At 38.1% G+C, this 22115-nt stretch overlaps 6 protein-coding genes across 6 annotated transcripts; 2 read left to right on the plus strand and 4 right to left on the minus strand.

Annotated features, from left to right (window-relative positions):
- Positions 1–1629: 1629 nt before the first annotated feature.
- On the minus strand, positions 1630–2623 carry Tsp_08819 (hypothetical protein). Its single transcript, XM_003374044.1, has 4 exons — positions 2506–2623; positions 2281–2448; positions 2070–2217; positions 1630–1891 (listed from the first exon to the last, which is right to left on the minus strand). Exons 1-4 carry the CDS (start codon positions 2621–2623, stop codon positions 1630–1632), a joined length of 696 nt encoding a protein of 231 aa, XP_003374092.1.
- A 2970-nt stretch (positions 2624–5593) lies between these two features.
- Positions 5594–6598, minus strand: Tsp_08820 (hypothetical protein). Its single transcript, XM_003374045.1, has 4 exons — positions 6481–6598; positions 6254–6445; positions 6043–6190; positions 5594–5852 (listed from the first exon to the last, which is right to left on the minus strand). Exons 1-4 carry the CDS (start codon positions 6596–6598, stop codon positions 5594–5596), a joined length of 717 nt encoding a protein of 238 aa, XP_003374093.1.
- Positions 6599–7030: 432 nt separating this feature from the next.
- Positions 7031–8538, minus strand: Tsp_08821 (hypothetical protein). The gene is made up of 4 exons (XM_003374046.1): positions 8480–8538; positions 8357–8410; positions 7355–8283; positions 7031–7071 (listed from the first exon to the last, which is right to left on the minus strand). Exons 1-4 carry the CDS (start codon positions 8536–8538, stop codon positions 7031–7033), a joined length of 1083 nt encoding a protein of 360 aa, XP_003374094.1.
- A 2330-nt stretch (positions 8539–10868) lies between these two features.
- On the minus strand, positions 10869–18972 carry Tsp_08822 (zinc finger protein 423-like protein). The gene is made up of 12 exons (XM_003374047.1): positions 18953–18972; positions 18472–18611; positions 17719–17933; positions 17527–17666; positions 16723–16837; positions 15577–16656; positions 14122–15339; positions 13527–13878; positions 13163–13281; positions 11906–11971; positions 11012–11060; positions 10869–10948 (listed from the first exon to the last, which is right to left on the minus strand). Exons 1-12 carry the CDS (start codon positions 18970–18972, stop codon positions 10869–10871), a joined length of 3594 nt encoding a protein of 1197 aa, XP_003374095.1.
- Positions 18973–20025: 1053 nt separating this feature from the next.
- Positions 20026–20500, plus strand: Tsp_08823 (hypothetical protein). Its single transcript, XM_003374048.1, is given in 4 exon segments — positions 20026–20061; positions 20081–20200; positions 20241–20421; positions 20463–20500. The coding sequence occupies 4 exon segments, from the start codon at positions 20026–20028 to the stop codon at positions 20498–20500; spliced, it is 375 nt and encodes a 124-aa protein (XP_003374096.1).
- Positions 20501–20669: 169 nt separating this feature from the next.
- Tsp_08824 (hypothetical protein) lies at positions 20670–21492 on the plus strand. The gene is made up of 3 exons (XM_003374049.1): positions 20670–20710; positions 21110–21237; positions 21320–21492. The coding sequence occupies exons 1-3, from the start codon at positions 20670–20672 to the stop codon at positions 21490–21492; spliced, it is 342 nt and encodes a 113-aa protein (XP_003374097.1).
- Positions 21493–22115: the final 623 nt, after the last annotated feature.

Here is a 22115-nt window from a genome sequence, read left to right on the forward strand (position 1 = left end):
AAGGAAAATAAAAACTTTACCACGGGTTTTTATTTATACTTTTGCTTTGGTTTAAAAGTGACATTAAAATAAAATGTTATTTAATTTAAAAGTTAATACATTTATCTACAACCATTAAAGGTTTTTCAATCGATATTTATATAAATATACGTCTTTTTAATATTTAATATTTATATAATATGGTGCAAAAAAAAAAAAATTAATTTCAATGCAACTGAATAAAATTTATTATCAAAAATATATTTATTAATATTATTAAAGAAAATATAGCTTATAATTAAATGACAACTTTTCGCATTAATGTCTTTTCTGAACTCTTATTTAACCTCCCTAATTTTCACAAATGCAAAAAAACGAGTTCGGCCATTTGATTTTGTATCTAGTGATTTCAAAGTTATTTGAATATTTCTCAATCTCCTGTGTGGCAAATTAACGGCATTTATTTGAGCGTCTGTTAGAAGTGCCGATAACAAACAAGATAGTTATACTTTTTGCATTATTTTAATTTTTGAAGTCAATCCTTCTGTAGCAGATAGTTTATTTGGCAACAGGGATTCTTGGAAGTGAACATTCGTACATTGGGGATCACATTACCAGTGGCACATATAATAAAAGCTTTTATATCATAGCACAGGTATCATGTCATGTGAGAACCACTTCTTCAAGTGAAAAGCACTTATAAATGGAATGCAAGTAGAACAATTAATTGTTGGCAAATTAGCATACAAAGCATACCAATATTGTCAGAGACGGAGAATATTTTCTGAATAAAAATAGTATTGGTTCTGTTGAAGCGCATTAATTTGAAAAATTTGCATTTTCCACGTGAATTATTTTGAATTTTTGATTTCAAATTAGTTTCACTTTTTTCCTCAAATACTGTCTGTCATAGAGTATCAGCTCCAATTATTACTAACAACAACAACAACAACAGTGCATTAAAATGAATATTCCCACCCATCTAAAACAATGATATAAACAATTTATTTCAAATTTTCCTACACCATAGATACATTTATTACTATTATTATTATTATATTTGTTGTTATTATTATTTAAATGGTGTTTTTAATCAAAAATTTCATCATCGTTTCATCAGCATCGACCCACCGGAAAACTGGTTTTGCAGCAGTTGGAGATGAGTATTATTAGTACAAATTTGTAACATAAGGAAGAATAGATTGCTGTTGAGGGAATAACGAAAATTTTTGACCAGGTAGAGAAAAAGTTGGGCAAAATGGCGGGCGGTATACCTTTAATGGACTAAAAGTTGCGTTGCCATGGCAACACCGCCCACGCGTGCATTGGAAATTAAAAAACAACATTACAGTACAAATAATCAACATAAAATTGTATCAAATAATTCAGTTGTATATCATTATTTACTGTAGAAGTAATTTATCAATTTCCAGTATTCAGCGTTGCTTATGCGCATGAAAATAAATAAACAACTACTTTATGTTACTTTATTATAAATGAATTTATTTTCAATTAATGTGAACAAATATTCATAATTAATTTTTGGAAATACTGTCATTTTCGATAAAACAATTTTCATCATAAAACATGAATTATCAATATAATAGGTGTGAAAAAGATGAGATGTCATAATATAATAATTTTCACTGATCACACGTCGTGTTCATTTTTCGGATTCTCCTGAGTCAACGGGGTTTCTTCTACAGGAGGAATTTCCATATTGATCAGCAACTGTGATCGACTAGCTATTTCTCTCAGCACGCTCCCCAAAGATTTGTCAACAAACACTGCGACTACATTGGGCATTGTATCTTGATACTTGTTTCTCATTGAGTCTAAAGCTGCGCTTAAGCGCCATTCCAAATCGACATACGGGTCAGCTTTGCAATTTCCCGGCCATTGAACGGAAGTCCTAAAAAATTAATAAATATTTCAATTCTTTCCAGCACTGCTCACTCGATTAAGATCATTATGCTTATGAAGAAAACGAACAAAAATTTTTATCTTAATCACATCATTCAAAAGATAAATTTTACTGAAACTTATTTAAAGTAGGAATAAAAGACTATTTATGAAAATTTAATTCATACTCGTAGGTTTCATCAACATCATATCCACGTTCAACAACCAGTGATCGAAATTGCTTCTGCAAATAATAACCCTCAGCAGTCGAGCTGAATCCTCCATCAATTTTTATGTTCAAAACATTCATTTCATCATTTTTCATATATTGGAATCCTTAAAAAAAGAATTGGCAAATTATTAAATTCACGATAACCAACTGTAATAGCTGAATGTTACCTTTGATAAAACTATCAGCTGCAATAATGCAGTTGATGCTCGGGGAACAAATGACATTAGAGATATTGAAGCGCGTTATACGGGCTGCGTCGCCCATCAAAAACGACTTTCTTTCTACCGCTGTCAGAGACTTGAAATTCCTTTGGCTCTTCCTGTTTATCCCCAAACCTGAATTACGGTAGATATTCTTTTGAAAAGAAGGTTCATTACTGTATTAATAATTACCTCCACGGGGACGTAGAGAAGGAAATTCGTCTTCTTCAACCAGAATAAACCACATCATTTGTGTAGATATCCAGTGAAACACCCACGACTGAAAAGATTTCAAATTTCCTCCCGACATACTTATTCAAAGCTGTGGTTTCCCGCACACAACAGAAAAATATGTGAAGAATGAAATAAAACTTTAAACCGATTTTATTATACCTTTATTTCGCTTAAAGTGACGTGGCATTAAATGTTATTTAATTTACAGTCACCGTAATTGCCTGCAAACATTAAAAGTTTCTTAATCGATATTTATATGAATATGGGTTTTTCAAATTTTAATATTTAAGTAATTATAATTAATTTTGCTGTTACTCAATTATATGTATTATCAAATATATATTCATTCATATTATTCAAGAAAATACACTTATCATTTACTCGATGGCTTTTTGTATTAGTACTGTTTTGTTCATGTATTTGCGAACCTGACTTTCACAAATGCAAAATAAGAGATCGGTCGTTTGATTTTATATGCAGTCATATTTAAAATTATTTGAATATTTTTCAGTTTCCTGTGTCAGAAATTAACCGTATTTATTTGAGCGATGGCTATAAATACTGTTAGCTAGCTGGTTATGCTTTGTGATATATTACTAATATTTGAACGTGTCATTTAGCATTGTCCGAAAGTAATATGCAGTTTATTTGGCATTTGAAAATCTTCGAAGTGAATTTGCGCACACTGCGAATCACATTTGCCTCTAGCTTATACCAAAATAGTTATTTCACGGTACAGATGCCACATTTGATGAGATTCACATTTGAAAATGAAAAGCATTCATAAATGAACTGCCCAAATTGATAATAGTGTTTGGTGAATTTGCAGGCAGAACATCTTCCTACTGTTATACGTTGGGAATATCTTCTCTTAATGTGGCTGTTAGGTTTTGTGTGGCGCATTGATTTTATACCACAAAGTATTTATCTTCTACCTGAGTTATTCTGGAATTTTGATTTAAAATTAGTTGAAGTCCTTTGTTAATTGCAGTATGTGCCCTTCAGCTTCGGCTTCCGTTGTAAACAACTGCAATAGGAATATTAGTATGATGATCACATTAGCATCCATATATTTTCCCGTTTCACTTTAAATTACCAAAATTTCAAAATGAAATTATTTTCTGTTTTTGAAATTCAAATAAATTATATTCAATTGGCATGATGATCTATAGTGCCGTAAAAAACAGTAGCTCATCACAACTGCTTTTGTTATGCACTTTAGGACATCGTAAAGATGTAATTACTGCATTTCAATGTGTTCATAAAAAAGGCTAATGCAGTGTAATTTGATTGAAAACTGAAATCTGTACTGAGCTTCTTTCACTCAGCCAATAAGACAACGGCGCGAAATTATAATAAAATAATAGTTTCAACGACCAATAGGAAAATTAGGTCAAATTTTGGCGGGAACTGCGCCATCCCTTTATTAAGATTCATTAATTTAATCAAAACTGTTCATAACTAATTAGCATGTTGAAAAAATGAATATTTCCAGTTTCAAAACGGTGTAGATCTTCTCTGGTGTTGCTCTTGATCTTCCCAGTATTGCTGCTGCTGAATGACTTGTAGTTTTGCATTTGTCTGGTGGTCCAGGCTTCAAACTTAAATTTACCTTTGTCATCAAATTTGATGAGAAAAATAAACGTATCAGCCGAATAAGCAGTTTCTAGACGAGAAGCGGGAAATTTTGAATAAATTGCTCAAAAAATGCAATATCCGATGCTAATTGAATGTAGCTGAGAATATATGACGAACTTTCAGTCATCAGCGCGAAAAAAAGCGATCAAAAAACGTCGTTGTCATGGAGATAGTTTGGAGGTCGGAAAAATAAATTCGAACTACGTTAAATGAATCGAATTATTTATTATTATTATTATTATTTAGTTTATTATTTTTTATTTTCTAACATTGTTAGGATTGTCAATATTCAACAGATTAGCCATTTCTGGAGTGCATGGAAAATAATCTTGTCGATCTATTTTAAAACTAAACAATTTATATTTTCAACATTAAGGAATAAACTGATTTCAGTGTAAATTATAATATTCAATATTCATAATTTGTTGAACTACGAAAAGATCTTCAAAACATGATTGTCTTTAATTTTGCTTCGCTACTCGGGCGAACTAATCAGCATAAAACGACAGCAGCTTCAGGACACTGACTATCCATCTCAGATTCACTTCAGTTTTACACAAAAGCTCTATTCACTGTTCAAATTTGTTCAATCTCAATTAATTCCAGACATGTCAGCTAATATTCAACCAGTAGTTGACCTAATTTCTCTATACCTCAGCCATTTTTATGTAAATTTAAATTTATAATCAAAGATGAAATTAGTAGCACCGAGGCACTGGAAAACCGGTTTTTCAACAGTTTGAGCTGAGTATTATCAGTTGAAATTTGTGCCAAAAGTAAAAATAAGTTGCATTTTGGTGAACAACGAAAATTTTGACTATATAGAAGAAAAAATAAACAAAATGGCGGGTCGTTTTGACTGAAATTTCCGTCGCCATGACAACACAACCTACGCGTTTAATGAAATTAAAAAAACAACATTACAGTACACATAATTATACGAATATTGTATCAATTATTGCAGTTGTATATCCATATTTATTATGGAAATATTTTATTAATTTTCAGCAGTTTGGTGCAGTTCTCATCATCACATAGTTTTCGAATAATGAATATTTTTACACGGCGCGAAGGTTCAATAAAGTAGCGCCTTCAACGACCGATAAGAAAATTAGGTCAGAATTTGGCGCGAACTGGACCATTTTTTTTGAATTTTCAGCATTTAGCATAGCTTATGCGCATGAAAACAAGCAAAACACTATTTTATTTTATTTTATTTTATTTTATTAAAAATGTGATGATTTTGATGAATATAATTGTTAGGAAAAAATATTGTAAATGTCATTTCTGGAAATACATTCGATGAAAAAAACAATTTACATCATAAATGAAAAATTATAAATATAATTGCTGTGAAAATTATGAGATGGATAATAAATATCCAATGAGTAGATTCTGATTGATTAGATTATTGCATTCGTTTTATGATTTGTGCACGTTCATTGTTAGCCTCCGCTTTCCTAGCAATATACAACTCCAAAGGTATCGGTGGATCTTTAGCTATGAATTGTAACACGCTCTCCAGAGATTTGTTCACAAATACAGCCATTGTTCGGTTCGTTGAATCTGCATACTTTTTTCTTATTGATTTCAATGTCTCATGTATACGCTCATCCATTTTATCAAATGACTCGTAATTCAAGTATTCTGGATATTTGTAGGATGTTCTGAAAACAAATATTCATAAGTTTTCCATTTCTTTTCCGCATTGCCTTATGTAAATTTTTAAATATTATCTTGAGTATTTGCAAAATTAATAAACAATTGAATCTTAATCTAAGTTTACACAGGATAAGCGTTATTGAAATTTATCTAAAGTGGGGATGCAAAGTCTATTCATAAGAATTTAATTCATACTCGTGGGTTTTATCAACTCGAAATCCGCTTTCCATAACGTTTGTCCTCAATTGCTCGTGCTGGTGATAATAGTCTAGGGATTCACTGAATCCTCCATCTATCTTCATCTCCAATACCTTGTCTTTTTCTTCTAATTTACTTTCGTACCCTTATGAAAATAATCAGCAAATTATCAAATACATGATGATCATTTGCAATTGCTCAATGTTACCTTCAATGAAAGAATCTGCCATAAGAATACACTTTAAACTCGGCGCACAGATCACATCTGTAATATTTATGCCAGCATCACGTGATGCTGCGCCCATATAGCATGATTTTCTTTGCACTATCGGCATCACCGGCGCGTTCCATAAGGCTCCTCGATTTCCCGCTAAAAGTGGACTGCGGTTAGTATGTTTTTCTTAAAAGAAAGTTTATTACTGTATAATTGTTTACCTTTACAGTATGGTGGAGTAGAAGGTGGCATATCTTGAATCATGATAAACCATAGCAATGGATTACAATCATTGTAATATGCAAAAGTATCAAAAGCGTACAATTCTGGTTCAGGCATTTTTGTGCAGAACTTTCAACTCTTTAGCGTCGTCCGTTCGCAACAAAAGATTGCTCTGGAATGAAATAAAAACTAAAACCGACTTATTTATACACTTATTTTGTTTAAAGTGGAATTTAACTTTAAAATAAATGTCTTTACTTTTAAAGTTGAAATTTAGTTTAAACATCAAATTTTGCTGTCAATCAACATTTTTTATGTTGCATCTTAATTATGTTTCTTATTGTTTATTATTTATATTTTCATGTAGATGTTATAGATCGCTTCATCTATAATTGTTCAAAAAGTGCAGAGAAAATTCCATTTCATTGCACAGATATAAAATGAATGTGAACAAAAATAATCATAAGAAAATTATTTCTTTACACGGCCATATTGTTCAGTGTTGTTGATTTTTCATTCAAGTTGGAATGAAGATAAATAAGTGCAATATTACTGTGCAATAACGGTCAATTTCAATTCAGTACATAGAGCTGAAATTGAATAATTTTTTGTGCAAGTTATTTCATGTTGTGTAAGTCTCGTTTGCAGATATGGAAAAAGACAATGAATACTTCCGTAATGCTTATTATATATTTGGTAATTTTTTTTCTACAATAAACGTAGTATTATGATTTTGAATATTTAATTGCATAATCACAATTCAACAGCTTTGAACTACGATGTCTATGAGAGAAGGAGTCAAAATTACTGGCGTAATAGTTTTGCTTTCAGAAAAAAATTTTAAGTAAGGCAAATAAAGATTAAAAATCGTACCACATTTTAAATTGTATGATTCGAAAACATAACGATTAAATATTATCAAAACTTTCGACGATGCACGCGCAACTTTGCATATGCACTTGTAATAGCCGTATTCGATATCAACAGCGATCAATTCATACTGTATGTTTTCGTGTTCCTCTTTCTTAAACGACACGTAATTGTCTTTTGAAAACGCGTTGTCGTTTCGCCGACGATGATGCCAAATGTTCAAATTGCTCATCTGCCTTTTGATGCTTTTTTCAAATTGTTCAGCTAAACCGCCTTGGATAAATCGTCTTCTACCATTGAATCGCTTGGTGTTGATGGCAAAATGGCAAATTTCGACCGGTGATGAACTCGTCGCATTTGAACTGGACGAATTTGAATGATGATCCATCGTTTCTACAGTAATGGAACAAGATTCGGATGTTTGACTAGAAGTTTGGATGGCAATGCTTTCCTGACTAAAACCATCCGACCATTCGCTTATCAAAATCTTTTCATCACCGTATTCATCAAATTCCACTTTACTGTGCAAACTGATTTCACATTCAAATGCACGTTTTCTTCCATCGTTTGTTCGGTTTTCTTCACTGAAAAATTCTGAACAATATCCACATTCACCGCCCGAAGCAAAATCTTGAAATAGCTTTTTCGCAGAATTTGTTCGTTTTAATTGAATGCGTCGCAAAATGCTTGCTTTCCTTGTTTTCTTCTCATGGCAGGACGATTGTAAATCACATCGACCGACAATTTTCACAGGCGAATCTTGTAAGCTTAAAATTTCAGGCGTACAAACGCTGATCATGGGGCAGGCAGTATTTGAGGGACATTCATTCTCATCCTTTGAATGGCCAAAAACTGTTTCTCCCATCGAAGTCGTCACTTTCGGCAGACATTCTTCTGGCTGTTTGGTATGTGAAATAAAATTGTATCGATATCTGAAATTTAAACTTGAAAAGAAACAGCGCCAAAAAAATCTGCATCAATTTCTATTTTACAGTAAACAGTAACCTCCTGTTGAAGACTTGCACCTTTTGCGCACGAAAATCAAATGCACAAATATTCCTGCTATGTAAAGATAATTCAACTCTACCAATAGGTCATCTATAACCGCTTAACAAATTCACTTTATACTTCGCTGCAATTAATTGGAATTTCTTGTACCTATCCATAAAGTGCACTCTGCTCATCATGTTAAATATTCATCCCATATTTATTTTACTATAGTCGTATAATAGTCAAAATTATTGCCAGTAGTGGATGGACTGTCCGGCGCATCTTTTTTAAAAAACATTGTGACTATAGTATTTACTTCATATACTACGTGTTTACTCAATTTTTCTTTATATTCACGCAATGTTGGACCGTGCTAGCATGAAAGCAAAAATTGTGAATGTGAAACCTCACAAGCGGAAACAACCTTGCACTGAACCTGTACATTCAAAGCATACATACACACTAGGATCTAAAAATAGGATGTATCTTTAAGACCGCGAACGTTAAGGGGCGATTGTATATACATAACTATTCACAACATATGCAATTATTTAAAAGCAACTGCATAAAATACTAAAATAACAGAATTTTACTTTTTACGACTGCCAGAACAGAGCATTCTTTTCTTATGTAACCCAGGCGGCGTCCAAGATATATCAATCTGAGAAGTCTGACTAACATGGTCCAAATCATTCAACTTTTCCTCTTGTTTTCCACTTGGCCACTTGGAACCAATTTCTTTGCTCAGAGAACTGAGGAAAACCCGTTTAAACACTGGAACTCTGTGCGGCGATCCATGGACAGACATCGTAACCAACGAACCAAAATTCAATCAATTGAAACTGAAAACTTGAAATACATAAATAAATTAAACAATCAATTTTAAAAATAATAAAGATAACAATGAAAGGAAACATTCAAAGAAATTCAAAACTTCAAAATAATTCAAATGCATATGCTTTCCGGAAAATGAAAAAATTAAAAATAAACAAAAAAACAATAGCTAATAAAATAATTTTTAAAAATAATGTTAACTTTACCACATTTTTCATACTGTAGTTGAACAATCATACTGTAATCTAATGTGTATGAAAGGATTAAATTAAATCCATTTGTAATATTGAATTAAGAAAGAACAAATAAATGTACATTTAATTCAGTAAATAAATAAATTTTCTTTGAAACTTTTTCAAATAATGAAAATTGTCACAAACAATAACTTATAAAATATTCAGTTCATTCAATATCTCTACAAATTGGAAACAACGATGAAAAGATTTTTTTCGAATTTCACAACTGAGTCATATTTTTAATTATGATTATTATCATTTTTATTTACATGGCGATTTATAATCAAAGATAAAATTACTTTTATATTACATGTTACGATTTTGAAAAGATCGTAAAAAGTGATACACTTTATTCGACGCAGCTGCTGGAGTGGTAAATAAAAAGTGTCAAATAGTTGTTTACTTGATGCAATTGTGAACAAAGGGACAATTACGGGACTTTCCCTACAGTAGTTCAGGAAAAATAAATTCGAGACTTTCAACTGTGTACATTGGAAAAAGCAAAATGAACTGTTCCGTCGCTTTTCTCACACGCCGAAAATCAACTTTCCTAAATGGTGTAAGTTAAATATGGTGGCTGATAAAAGGCTTTAGCATAAATGGCTAGGAATAATATCTCCAGCAGTTGTCATTTGATTACACCCAGTGGCAACAGTTGAACAACGCGACATCACGATTAAAATCCCGATGAGCCTTAGTAATCATTGCATGGAAGGCAATACTGAATCTGTATCGAAAAGGGCAATTTTCATGAATATTCAACAAGAGCAAAACGTCTAGTAGTGCTGTTTCACGCATGACTCATGAAAAAATGTTCAACTGTAACGTGTGTCCAGTTTCAAGAGGTTCGCCTATATGATTAATGATGTTCACTGAGAAAAACTGCCCAACTTAGGCAGCTGCCCAGATTATAAAGATGTCCACGTTGGCAAATTTCACTGCATTAAAATGTGCTAATTTTCTGTAAAATTAGACATCAATAATGCCTGTTCCAATATTTAAACACAATAAATACGTTGCAATATTACTTTTTACTGTCCATGATTTTGCATACCAAGAAAAAATTAGTCGATTCACTTCATAAATAAATATATATATTTGTAGATGCGTATATCAATCGTGAGAGAAATTTGCAAAAATCTCTTCATTTCCTAGCATCTCTGCAATCAGAAACATTCAGATTGTAGCTGTACTTGATGCGATTTTTGCTGTTCGTCTTCTTCAGATGTTTCTCTGGCCATTTGAATTCAAAACCATGTATATCGTATACAGCGATAAATTTACCTAGAAGGTGAATTGTACATTTTTAAAATAAAAATTTTAATAATAAATACATCGATTAAGTTTACCATCATCGGTTTCTTTGGATCTACTTTCCTCCAAGCGCTGTTCCTTTGCACTACTGCCATGATCACCGGAGGTGGATGATTCCTCAAACAAGAAAAGTGGAATATTGTTCAAAAATATAATAATTGAAGAAAAATGTCAGTATGAACCCGTTTTCTCGACTTGTGCTGTTCTTTCTCCATTCGCGACACTAGAAAGAAAAAAAATTGATTGATTGAACAAAGTGTAAAATTTAAGCAAACTGCAATCTAACCTTTCTCAGCAGAAACTTCGAAGCCGCTTTCACTGTCATGAGTACTCATCTGAAAATAAGAATAAGTGTAAAAAATTAATCATACTTGTAAACCCTCAAATATTTTATAGATCTGCAATCAAAAATAGATAAAATTCCAACTGGGCGTTGTTGGTCAACCATTTCAACAATTTGAACGCGCGCGCACTATTTATTGGTAGATGCGCTAGGAATGCAAACAAAACAGGCCGCACCATAAGATCATTTACAATGAAGGCGATAATGCAGGTACAGTTACAGTAAGAAGCAAACTGCAAAGCAGTGAATGATATTTTTCAATTTTTCATCTGTACAAAATTGCACGACAAATTTGCCCGCCCCGTCTGCTTTGGATCGGATTTTCAGGTGCAATTGTCGAGTTGAATTTCAACAACTGATTTGCAACAGATGAACAATTTCAACAATATCCGGATGTTGCAATTTCACATGGTCGACGTTGGCTTGGTGAAGCAGAATCATGCTAACCTGTGACGTCAGTTGTGCAGCAGATGGTGACAAATTGCGCGTCGATCGCATGGCGTTTCGTGTTGATCGAGAGCTCTGTAGCCTGGGGCATTTTCCTCAACGCCTACGATTCTTATCTTTTCGTTTCGTTGCACTGGCCGAGTGTTTTTGCTTACTTCGTTTTGGTGAAGTTGGTCAAATCAAATCAGATGCTGTGAATCAGGAACACAAATAAGCAAGCAATGAACCGACGAAGAAGTTCAATCTGACAGGACAGATGGAGAGAATTTGTTCAAAGCTGGCCTCTGAATCAGCAACGTTAGCTCGAAGTTGGCATGTTAAACTTTACACAAATGTATTTTCATTTCATATCAGTCAGTGGTTGTCAAAGTTGTGTTAACTGCGACCCACGTTTTGAACAGCAATCGAATAATCCAGCAGAACACGAAAAGCTGATTCGCTTCGATCATTTTCGTGCTATCAAATGAAAATTATGAACTTAATTTCATTAATATTTATTTCATCATGGGGCACATGCCAAGGATGGACTTCGGTTTCATTTGTCTTCATTACCCACCGCATATCCTCTCACATGTGCCGTACGAACTCTGACGCATTTACCCCCCAGTTCAGAGCTTTGTCTTTTACACAGCCATCCATCGAGCGTGTTGAGCAATTTCCTTGTCTCGAAAGCCACAACCCTCATTTTCTCGGCTAACTTCAACTCGATTTTGCCAGTCACCATTCATCGCTGTGGAAATGATTTGTTTCAGACACTTATTTTCTCTCCATTCGTTCATTCAATCAGACTCATTTAATTTTTTTTTGCATTCTCTGGGCTGATAGTAGTGGTAAAAAGACGATCACTGGCCTAATTATATTATTACTTATGCAAAGTATCGCAACAAATTATCGTTGTTGTTTTATTTCCACTTTTGAATTTTCATTCCATTTCAACCATTCCATATTAAAAAATAACCCTTACAGTAGGATATTTTGAATATGAAATGTAGGTATTAAACAAATAAATTTTTTCTCATTTACAAGGAGGGGAAAGTTTGATTGGCAAACGTGGAAACAGAACTGTGTCGCCTATTTGAAATTTGCATTGTTGCTCTATTTGATCTGTTGCGCGCGAGGTCAGTGTATTGGACGTTCAGAGGTACGTTTGGAAAATGTCGACTTTTGCAAAAATGCTCGGAGGACGTAAAAAAAATTTACTACAGATTTCGATCAAATTGATATCCGTTGGTATTGAAGTTGAAAAATAATTCATTGATCAAACATATTCATTTTGATCATTGCTGTTGATAAAGTAACAAACAGATGCTGCACAAATGCAATAAGATGGATATAATCAGCAATACACGAATAAGAAGAAGAAGAAGAAGAAGAAGAAGAAGAAGAAGAAGGAAAAACAAAGAAAACAAAACAGAAAAGAGAAAAACTTCAGTGTAGTAATAAAAGATGGCTTTTTTGTCGCCTACTGTTGAAGTTGAAAAAAAGAAGAACCGTCTTGGAACAGGAGCTGAACACAGTAAATAAGTAAATAGTATATGGATATGGATATGGATATGGATATATATATATATATGGTACAAGACAAGACAAGACAAGACAAAATGATTCAACCGTTTCTATTTTCCCCTTGTTTGAATAAAAAATTACCTGTAAAAACGAGACACTTGAAACGAGAGCTTGTGTTTCTGCCGTTACCACCAGAACAGCCAGCAAGTGTAAATACTGTTTGCGCATATGTGCACCAGAATAAGCATAAGCATACAGTGCTGGAAAAATTTTTCAAACTGAAATTTATCGTTTAAGACCCACGGGTGTGCTCTGAGGAAGTTTGCAATGAACAAAAAAATAAAATAAACGAGGATCACGATGATAATATAATAATAGATCCATTCATGAATGGCGGCTTGTTTCAGGCAATTAGCTGCTGTGGACGCAGAGGCACGGCACTGGTGGATTCGTTGCCGGTTCCAGTTGCATTTGTGGCACTGGTGCTTGAGGTCTGGGATTCTACCACAGAAGTAGGCGGTGGACCAACGGAGGAGGATGTGTTGTACAGACAACGTGACATCGGCGATACCATCGTCGGCAAATCGTTCAACGAGCTCAGGGCGCTGTATTTGAAGTGGGTTTTCATGTGGACTTTCAAATTGTCTTTGCGCGAAAAGAACCGTCCACAAACTTCGCACGGAAACGGCTTGTCGCCGCTGTGCTGACGTTGGTGATTGCGCATCTTGGCTGCGGTCGGAAATTCCCGTTGGCACTTTGAGCACTGGTGAATTCTCGAGCCCATGTGCACGTGGGAATGCCCTGAAAGAAATTTCAATATCAAAATCAGTATGACAAACAGCTACAGACTCTGCAAGCTGAAGTGTATGGGCATGGACACAAAAATTACAAAAAAATAAAATCCAACCGAACCAACCTTGAAGTGCACTGGGCGAATGGAACACTTTGGAACAGTGAGGACATGGATGCGAACCACGTTGCTGAGAACTGGCCGAACGCGACATCGTCCGTGCTGCTTTTGCTGTTACTGCTGCTGCTGCTGTTGTTGTTGTTGTAGTTGGAGTAGTAGTAGTAGTAGTTGTTGTAGTTGTAGTTGTAACTGTAGTAGGAGTTATTGGTGCGGATACTGCAGTTGTTGTTTTTGATGCTGAAATTTTTGCCATTTTTGCCGGTAACACTGCCGGTGGAGACGACGACAGCCGCTTGCTACGGGTCTGACGTGCACCGGCGGCAGTAGTGGACAATGGAACGCCAGAGTCGGGTTCTGCTTTCACCGACAGTTCGACAGACGTTGCAGTTGGAGTCAGGGGGGCGGTGGTCGTCGAGGCGACGGCGGCCATGGCCGAACTGAACAGTGCCAGAATTTGTTTCACCTTTTCCGAGTCGTCCGGAAAAGCGGTCCAGGCGAGCAGTTCGAGAGCCGAGGCGGCCGCCGGATCCCCGCCCTTGGCGGCCGTACAGACCGACAAGTGGGATTGGAAAGCGGCCAAATCTGGCACGCTTTGACCGCAGAAGCAGTAACGCACAGTGGTTTCGTCAGAGGGCGTGGTCGAGGTTTCGGCACCGCGTCCGTGTTCCGCCAGAGTGTGGTGGTCGAGTTCGGCCCGGAAAAAGAAACGCCCACCGCAGGTCGAACACTGATAGGGTCGGTCTTCGGGGCGACTGTGAGCCGACGTGATGTGCTGCTGCAAAGTCTGCGGCAGTGGAAATGCCGTGGCGCACAAGTAGCACTGGAAGCCCGAACCGCCCGAAAACGAGTGCTCAATCAAGTGGCACTGCAGTTTGGCCGGCGAGATGAACACCTTCTGGCAGAGCATGCAACGAGGATGCAGGCCGTCGCCAGGAACGTGAGCTTCAGTTTTGCTTGACACCAAATGCTGACGTGGCCAGTGGTTGTACGAAGCGTTGTCAAGGCGCAGGTGGAATTTTGCGTGCGTGTGCATTTCGACCGTCGAAAGCAGGCTCTGCTTGCAGATGATGCACGCCGGCGCAACTCCTCCTGTAGCGTTGCTGTTGTGCGTGCGGACGTGGGCGAAAAATTGCTCGACCGACCCAATCGGCGCCCGGCACACGGCGCACGTTTCCGAATGGACCACTTTGCAGTGTTGCAGTTTGTGTTGGGCGAGTTCGATCAGGCTGGAGCATTTCTTGTCGCAAATGTTGCACTTGTTGTTGCCGTTGTTGACCGGCGAGCCGGGACCATTGTCCAGTTGCTGTGGTTCTTCGTCGGACGTGGAAGTCTGGATCCCGTGCTCGTTGGGAACACGCTGCTCGTATAAGTGTTGCCCAGAGAACGAGTTGGAGCAGAGGGGTGAACACTGGAACGCGGCGTGGCTGTGCGCTCTGTACTCCGCTTCTGAGTCGAAAGCCAAACAACATACAGTACAATAGTAGTGGGGCTCCGGTGGACTCGGGCTGCACTTCCTGCTGTTGTTGTTGTTGCTGTTGGCGGTGGTGGTGGTGTTGGTGTTCAACATGTGCGCCAAACGGACGTGGGCCAGAAATTGGTCACCAGAATCGAAAGCCGCACCGCAAGCCCGACACCGGTGGCGCACTTGCTCGTCCACGTGCGCCGCGACCAAATGGCGCTGCATGTCAGCCCGTGAATCGAACAAGCTGCCGCACAGCGAGCACCGGTAAGCATGCACGGCGTGCACTTGGAACATGTGCTCGTTCAGTTCGTCGGCTCGTGGGAACCAACGCCCGCAGGCTTGACAACACTGCCGACATTCTTTTTGCAAATAATGAGTGAGCAGGTGAGAGTTGAGCCGGTCGTCGGATTCGGCCACAAGACCGCAGAGGTGGCAGCGGCGCCCACCAGCGGTTTGTCGAAGCGCCGGCATCTGGCCAGTGAACATCCTCAACGGGTTCAACGCCGTGTCGCACTGGCCGCACTGGTATGCCTGGGCGTTGGCGCTGGCGCCGTCAACCGCGGCGGCGGATTTACGGTGCGCGGACGAGGCGTGGCAGTGGAGCGCCAGAATGCTGTCGAAGCAACGACCGCAAAAATCGCAGTCGTACGTCGGGTCGGCGCTGATCGGAGGCAATTGTAAATCTTTCAAAGAATGCTTGTGCAGGGTGTGCTTTTGCAAATCGCCCACGTTCGCTTTCAACTCGCCACAAAAGCCGCAACTGTACGCCGTTGCTGTGTTCGACGAGGGCCAGCTGTCTACGCCGGCTGTCAACGAGGGCAGGGTCGAAGCCAGTTCGTTGAACTGAGACAGCAGTGGTCGATCTGTTGTACCGCCGTGGTGCGCGGCTTCCAAGTGGGCTTCGAACGCCTCGGACGAGTCGAAGTTCAACGAGCACAACACGCAGCAAGCATACTGGGCCCCAGTAGTGGAAACAGACCCGGACCGTTCGGCGTTGGAAACGTCCGGCGCCGAATCAGACCTCTTTGGCACGCTCAAACCGTGCATCGACTGGGCGTGGGCTAGCAGCGTTTCACCGACAGAGCGGGCGTCGCAACGGAGCTGGGATGGATTTTCAACATTGGATATGCTTACCAACGGCGCTTCTTCATATTCCTCCTCCTCCTCCTCCTTCACAATAATAATCGGGGATGACGGTTCGATCTTGTCCTCGACGTCGGGCTGTGCCGCATCCTGTGCCGGGGCTTCATTACTGTGATACACCTTGAAAAGAAAAATACAACTCATTAATCAGAATTGTCGAAAAATATCCATTTTGAAAATGCTAACCTGCAAATGACTTTCCAGAGCAGAATTGGAATTGAATCCACGCTGACAGAGAACGCACACAAAAGCATACTTTGATACTTCGTGAGTTTTCATGTGCAATTTCAAATGATCCGACCTAGAAATTGGAAAACATCATCATATTTAAAACAGGGGACAGGTGTAAATCCAAAGCGATGCTGAAAACTGTAACAAACACGCATACTTATCAGTCGAACAAAACATCCAAAAGTACATTTGGACGACAAAAAAATTTTCAAAGTTGTCAAATTTGTCCAAAAGTCGACAAAAAAATCCTATTGGAAAACATTTTCAAGAAAGTACGAATTAATTATGGGCACATTATTATCTATTAGTAATCCAAATAGTAATGTAAATTATTCAATTTAACAACAACGGCTCTCTCTGTTCTAGACTGCATAACCGACAAATGTAAATTTTCTACTTTTGATAAGCTGAACATTTTCAGACTAAAACTTTTTGATACAACCCTGATGAATTATTAATTGAAAATTAAATATGGAACAATCAACAACCATCGCTAAAAAACAGTAATAACAGTTATTGTTGTATGTACAAAAAGGTTTTCCAAATGAAACTCCTTATTGTGATTTCTATTTCTTTTTACAACTCGGTAATCAAAAGAAAATCCAATAAATACATTCTCTTCAACCTGAAAGCTCGGCTACGCGTAAAAGTTTTTACAATCAAGCAATAAACAAAGTATTAAATAAATAATTATATATATAAGTGAACGAACGCGCACTGTTGTCACGAAAACATTAATTGAATCTAGAAGAAATTTACCTAAAAAATCTCGAATCACACATTGTACATTTGTACTTTCGTTGACCCGAGTGCAACTTGTGGTGGCGATTCTGCGACCGCTTGTGCTTGAAACCTTTGCCACATATATCACACCTGTATGGCATCATTTCTGCGTGTTCCTGAAAATTGTGCTCATTGAGAGCAAATGAAAATTGAAAACAACAAGCTTACTTGTTCGTGATTTTTCAAGATACCGGCCGTTGCAAACGAACGAGAACAATAGCTGCAAATAAACATACCACCACCGTTTCTTTGCACATTCGAATTTTCAGTACTACTGGTAACGGCTTTCTTCCTCAAAGTGACGCCGCTTGAAACTGGCGGTGACGCCGCATCAGTTAAAACGATCGGCATCTCGACCGCTTCGTCCACTTCAGCTGTTGTAGCTGTTGCAAAGATCAAAGTTCACTATTCTCAAATTATCAAGTCAGAAAAAGTAACTTGACCAAAGGAAGCCCTCCAGCTGTTTAGAGTCAGGGGCGCCAAGGTGACCCTTGACCCATCTCGCAATCAAAAACATGGCAAATTAAGTTCAAAAGGGCAGCAATTGGGGAACGTGAAGGGCATACGGATCGATCAATCGCCTATTATTATTATTATATTACCATTATCATTATGCACAAGTCAATCATGCTCGGTTCGTGCTTTGTGCCCGTATTACTGTATGCGAATAATATTTGCAAAGCGTCCATCAATACTGCAAAGCCAAATGAACGACAAAATGCTAAATAACGCTGCGGCTACTAGGAGACTTGTGGGTCAGCCACAGCAGTGACAACTATGCAAACCAGGACGGCTTAAAAAACGTCTGCTTTACACCAGCCAAATGCTTGTTAATATAATAGAGGAACCCTGCAGATGAACTGCAGCAAATGACCTGGGAAAACTGTAGGCTGCGCCTAAACTAATAATACAAGAACCTACGTAAACAACTTTGGAAACCCATGCCACCCTTGACACAGAGCAGTCTCTTTATGACCCATTTTGGTAGCCATCTCTCGGACAGATTACAAATACAGTCAAAAAGCCAAACGCTAACAATCAAAACACCTCTCTGTATTGGGCTATAATAATTTAAATAAAAAGATAGAAAATAACATCTACTGTAATATGTTGTTCAATTAACACAGCTGCGTATGAGTGGATGTAATTTAGTTAGAGGAGAACCGACTTCAGAGATTTATTGTCTTTCAAAATTACATTCCCAGTACAGAAAGAAGAAGAAGAAGATCAATCAATATGTTAAAATTAGTGATTTTGCTAAAAATATCTCGAGATCCATTTCTCCTTCTCTTCTACTATTCTGTTAATCTTCCAATTGCAATTCTTTCGATTCCATTCATTTGCGTGAAACATGTTGTTCTTACTTCACGAATTTGAAATACAAAATCACACACACACACACCCTCTCTTTCTCTGTTGCATTTGACAATTTGCTAGCAAATAAAATCATAATTCTATCATTCTGCTGGCTTAATCAAGTGATGATTATTTGCTTCTCAGTTGGATTTTCATTATCATGTCAAAAAATTTTCAAAACCTCTCTCTCAAAGGGGTTAAATATGTTAAATTTTTTTGTTTCAAAAATCAATCTTCATGAAATGCCAGATAATGAAAAGGCTACTGTTCTATATTATTATTCTTATTCTTATTCTTATTCGTTGCTGTGTGGGTTTAGTTTTCAAACGTTCAGTTAGGTACATGTCAGTTGGTAGAGACAAGGCATTCAATGTCTGGCAAAAGAAAACAGGTGACGCCAACTGCCCCTTTCGAAAGTGCACCCATCATAGCAGATGGCGCGTTAAAAAAGCACGCCTGGGAGCGGGCCATCAGCCTGGCGCCCGCGGCTTTCGTCTGCTCAATCCATCGTTACGGCTTGACGGCGGCTAATTGCAGCTGTCACGAAGCTGGCCGTCATCAAGTCCAGTATAAAACGCAGATGGCTTCTTCAGCCCGCGTTCTGGGCACCAGGTGACGGCCGCTTAAATAGAAAGTCGATAAGCAAGACGAGGTTGGCCAGCGCAAGGTATTTCGAGAATGCACTGTCTCCTTCTTCTCCTCGGCAGAGGCATAAAATCGATCGATGATCGTCACCAGAATGAGTGAAAGGCTCTAGTCTGCTGGTGCATTATTAGCTGGAGAAACCGTCGTTGCACCCGAGCGTCCAGCAGCAATGCGTTAAACAGCAAGCAGCAGGAGGATCAGAAGCAAACAACCAGTCGTTACCCTGCTGTTATTATCCCATAGTACACGACACCGCTAGTCACTTTCTAAGCTACTTGAACAATCGATTCCAATCAATAAAACATAGCTTTACAACAAGCCAACTGTTTATCCACAGCTACATCCAACATGTTTGTTTGGTCATATATATATATATATAAATATTTGCTTATTTGTGGAAAATGTTTTATGATTTTATGAAAAAGGATATAAAAAGAAAAAAATTATAAACAGTTGTGTGCTTATTAGATAAAAATGACGCTGATGGAACAAACGGCATCGGCCAAACGCGTTGGTTTAACATTTCTAGGGTGCCGGATGTGCGTCATGCGGAAAAACTGAGTCGATCAATCCAGACCAACATTGGGCATCGCCGACGCACACACTAAGCACACAGACGACGAACAACAAACGAACTCGCAAAACATGGGTGGGACATGCATGTTCACTCAGTTATAAATGAAAATGAGGAACGAAGACTAACTAATGCGCGTTTTGCATCTCAGCTGAATAATGACTTTCCCCTATCGACGGCAAATCTAATCAAGCTGAATCAATCCACCGGGATGATCGAGAACGCCCGTCGGTCGGGTACCCTGGAGGCATTGTTTCGGCAAAACGATTTCCCCAATGACCAAAGGACAGAACAACGTTGTTCAAAGCGAAGAAAAGAAAAAAATATATGTATACAGTTGACCCACAACATGAGAAAACAGTGAAATTTAAATAAAATTGTTTGTTTTTTTCTTGAATATGAAATTCCCATCTCTCTGGAAACGGTTCATCTATTTGTCAAGCATAAGTAAACAGAGAAAATGAATAAAATTGCACAATTTGATCGTTATCAGTTGATGCAAATTTTCTTTTGTTTCCACCAAACAGCAACCGTTATCTGACCTATGCCCCGTATGAAAATGTTCGATAAGACTATTCTGTACAAGTAGAAGATGACAGGCGTCAGTAAATTGCTACCTCGACTAGCCGCTGCGGCTGCTGTTCCATTAGGAGGAACATCGATTATCCTCTAATAAGCTGGTTGAAAAAGAAGAGCGGAAAAGCAGAACAGAACCAAAAGTGAAGCTCGGTATGTATCTATCTTTCAGTTAGTTGCTAGCTAGCTTGTGTTTGTTCTTCAACTATTCACAAACCGATTGGTAGTGTTCTACTTGCCTGGAGCAGTTCAGTTAGTCGAACGATTATCATTCATGCATGAATTGATTTTCAAGAGTTATAAATGTAGCTTTGAAAGAAAAAAAATCCGTTGAAACAAAAAGGGATACTTTTTTTTCCATATCAATTGAATTTAAATTTCACGCTATTGAGATGATGAAATTTGAAGAAGGGGAAAAATTGGAAGCAAATTTGCAAAAAAAAATCAACGACAACAGGTGCATGAAAAATCGATAACCGTTGCCGCTGCAGGGAATGGACGGATGGATATTGTGAATGCGAAGAAACTGACGTTTGGTCAATTTTAGCAGGGAAAAGGGTCAAGTTGGTCAGATGAGAAGAAAAGTTGGAAAAAGAAATTATATTAAAAAAAATACAGCATATCTTACCGACGATCAGTTGAACCGGCTTGGATTGCTTCCTCCTCGACATTGCTGGACGTTGAACAACGAGTTAGCTAGCTTGGCTAGCTTGCAAGAGCAGGACAAAATTGATAAATGGAAACGCAAAGCTAAGACGACAGTGGGCGCTAAACTGGGCAGAGATTGTTGACCAATTGGGGAAGGTCGCGCCGGTCAGCGCTACAGCTGTCCCAAACAAGTGAGGGGTTTTTTGGTAGCAGAAACGCGTGGCCGCCTGCTGCGAATACAAATCCACTGGCGACTTTATTATTACGACGGGTTGAATTATTCTTTATTTTTTTTCCTGACGTTCTGTTTCTTTTACCAACTTTTTATTCGTTTTCAACAGGCAAACGCACGCACGCAAGCACACACTTGTAAGCTTTGAAAATTGCTAACAACTAAGCTATGTGTGCACACGCACGCGTACGACAACGACAACGACAACGACGTTGGTCAATCCAGTGACGAAAAGCTAAAACAGCTAGAATCAGTCAGTCAGTCAGTCAGTTATTCAGGCAAGCAGGCAGGCAGGCAGGCAATTCAATAAACTAGCGTGAACCCACGAACTCCCAGCGGGCAACTGACGCAACGTTAAATTACAAGTCGACAACGGCCAGGAATTGATAGATAAAGCTTGGCCGGCTTAGCGAGAAAAAGCAAGCAGCAAGCAAGCAAGCAAGCAAGCATGTAAGCACGCGCGCGTATAAAGAGGAAATAGCCGGTCGGTCACAAGATTTGAGCCAGGCCAACCGAGGAACGGGAAACCAGGCG

Source organism: Trichinella spiralis (assembly GCF_000181795.1).
Source record: "Trichinella spiralis strain ISS 195 chromosome Unknown Scfld6, whole genome shotgun sequence".
Classification (NCBI taxonomy): domain Eukaryota; kingdom Metazoa; phylum Nematoda; class Enoplea; order Trichinellida; family Trichinellidae; genus Trichinella; species Trichinella spiralis.

Bases quoted from the DNA above. Each gene is read 5' to 3' on its own strand.
- Tsp_08820 (XM_003374045.1), bottom strand. From the start codon at position 6,598: ATGCCTGAACCAGAATTGTACGCTTTTGATACTTTTGCATATTACAAT. The intron at 6,446-6,480 runs GTAAACAATTAT...CTTTCTTTTAAG, and splicing joins TACTCCACCATACTGTAAAG to AAAAACATACTAACCGCAGT. The intron at 5,853-6,042 runs GTATGAATTAAA...ATTTGTTTTCAG, and splicing joins CGAGTTGATAAAACCCACGA to AACATCCTACAAATATCCAG.
- Tsp_08819 (XM_003374044.1), bottom strand. From the start codon at position 2,623: ATGTCGGGAGGAAATTTGAAATCTTTTCAGTCGTGGGTGTTTCACTGG. The intron at 2,218-2,280 runs GTAACATTCAGC...TCTTTTTTTAAG, and splicing joins AGCTGATAGTTTTATCAAAG to GATTCCAATATATGAAAAAT. The intron at 1,892-2,069 runs GTATGAATTAAA...TTAATTTTTTAG, and splicing joins GATGTTGATGAAACCTACGA to GACTTCCGTTCAATGGCCGG.
- Tsp_08821 (XM_003374046.1), bottom strand. From the start codon at position 8,538: ATGATGAGCAGAGTGCACTTTATGGATAGGTACAAGAAATTCCAATTA. The intron at 8,284-8,356 runs GTTACTGTTTAC...TTTAAATTTCAG, and splicing joins GTGCAAGTCTTCAACAGGAG to ATATCGATACAATTTTATTT. The intron at 7,072-7,354 runs GTACGATTTTTA...ATTCAATTTCAG, and splicing joins ATCATACAATTTAAAATGTG to CTCTATGTACTGAATTGAAA.
- Tsp_08822 (XM_003374047.1), bottom strand. From the start codon at position 18,972: ATGCAACAGAGAAAGAGAGG. The intron at 15,340-15,576 runs GTGCGCCACCGG...GCCGCGTTCCAG, and splicing joins CGGCGCACGTGGACGAGCAA to TGTTCACCCCTCTGCTCCAA. The intron at 11,061-11,905 runs GTGGGTCGCAGT...TCTTATTTTCAG, and splicing joins ATTCGATTGCTGTTCAAAAC to ATGAGTACTCATGACAGTGA.
- Tsp_08823 (XM_003374048.1), top strand. From the start codon at position 20,026: ATGACGCTGATGGAACAAACGGCATCGGCCAAACGC. The intron at 20,201-20,240 runs GTGGGACATGCA...AATGAAAATGAG, and splicing joins AACGAACTCGCAAAACATGG to GAACGAAGACTAACTAATGC. The intron at 20,422-20,462 runs GTTGTTCAAAGC...ATATGTATACAG, and splicing joins TGACCAAAGGACAGAACAAC to TTGACCCACAACATGAGAAA.
- Tsp_08824 (XM_003374049.1), top strand. From the start codon at position 20,670: ATGCCCCGTATGAAAATGTTCGATAAGACTATTCTGTACAA. The intron at 20,711-21,109 runs GTAGAAGATGAC...TGAAATTTGAAG, and splicing joins GATAAGACTATTCTGTACAA to AAGGGGAAAAATTGGAAGCA. The intron at 21,238-21,319 runs GTCAATTTTAGC...AAAAAAATACAG, and splicing joins TGCGAAGAAACTGACGTTTG to CATATCTTACCGACGATCAG.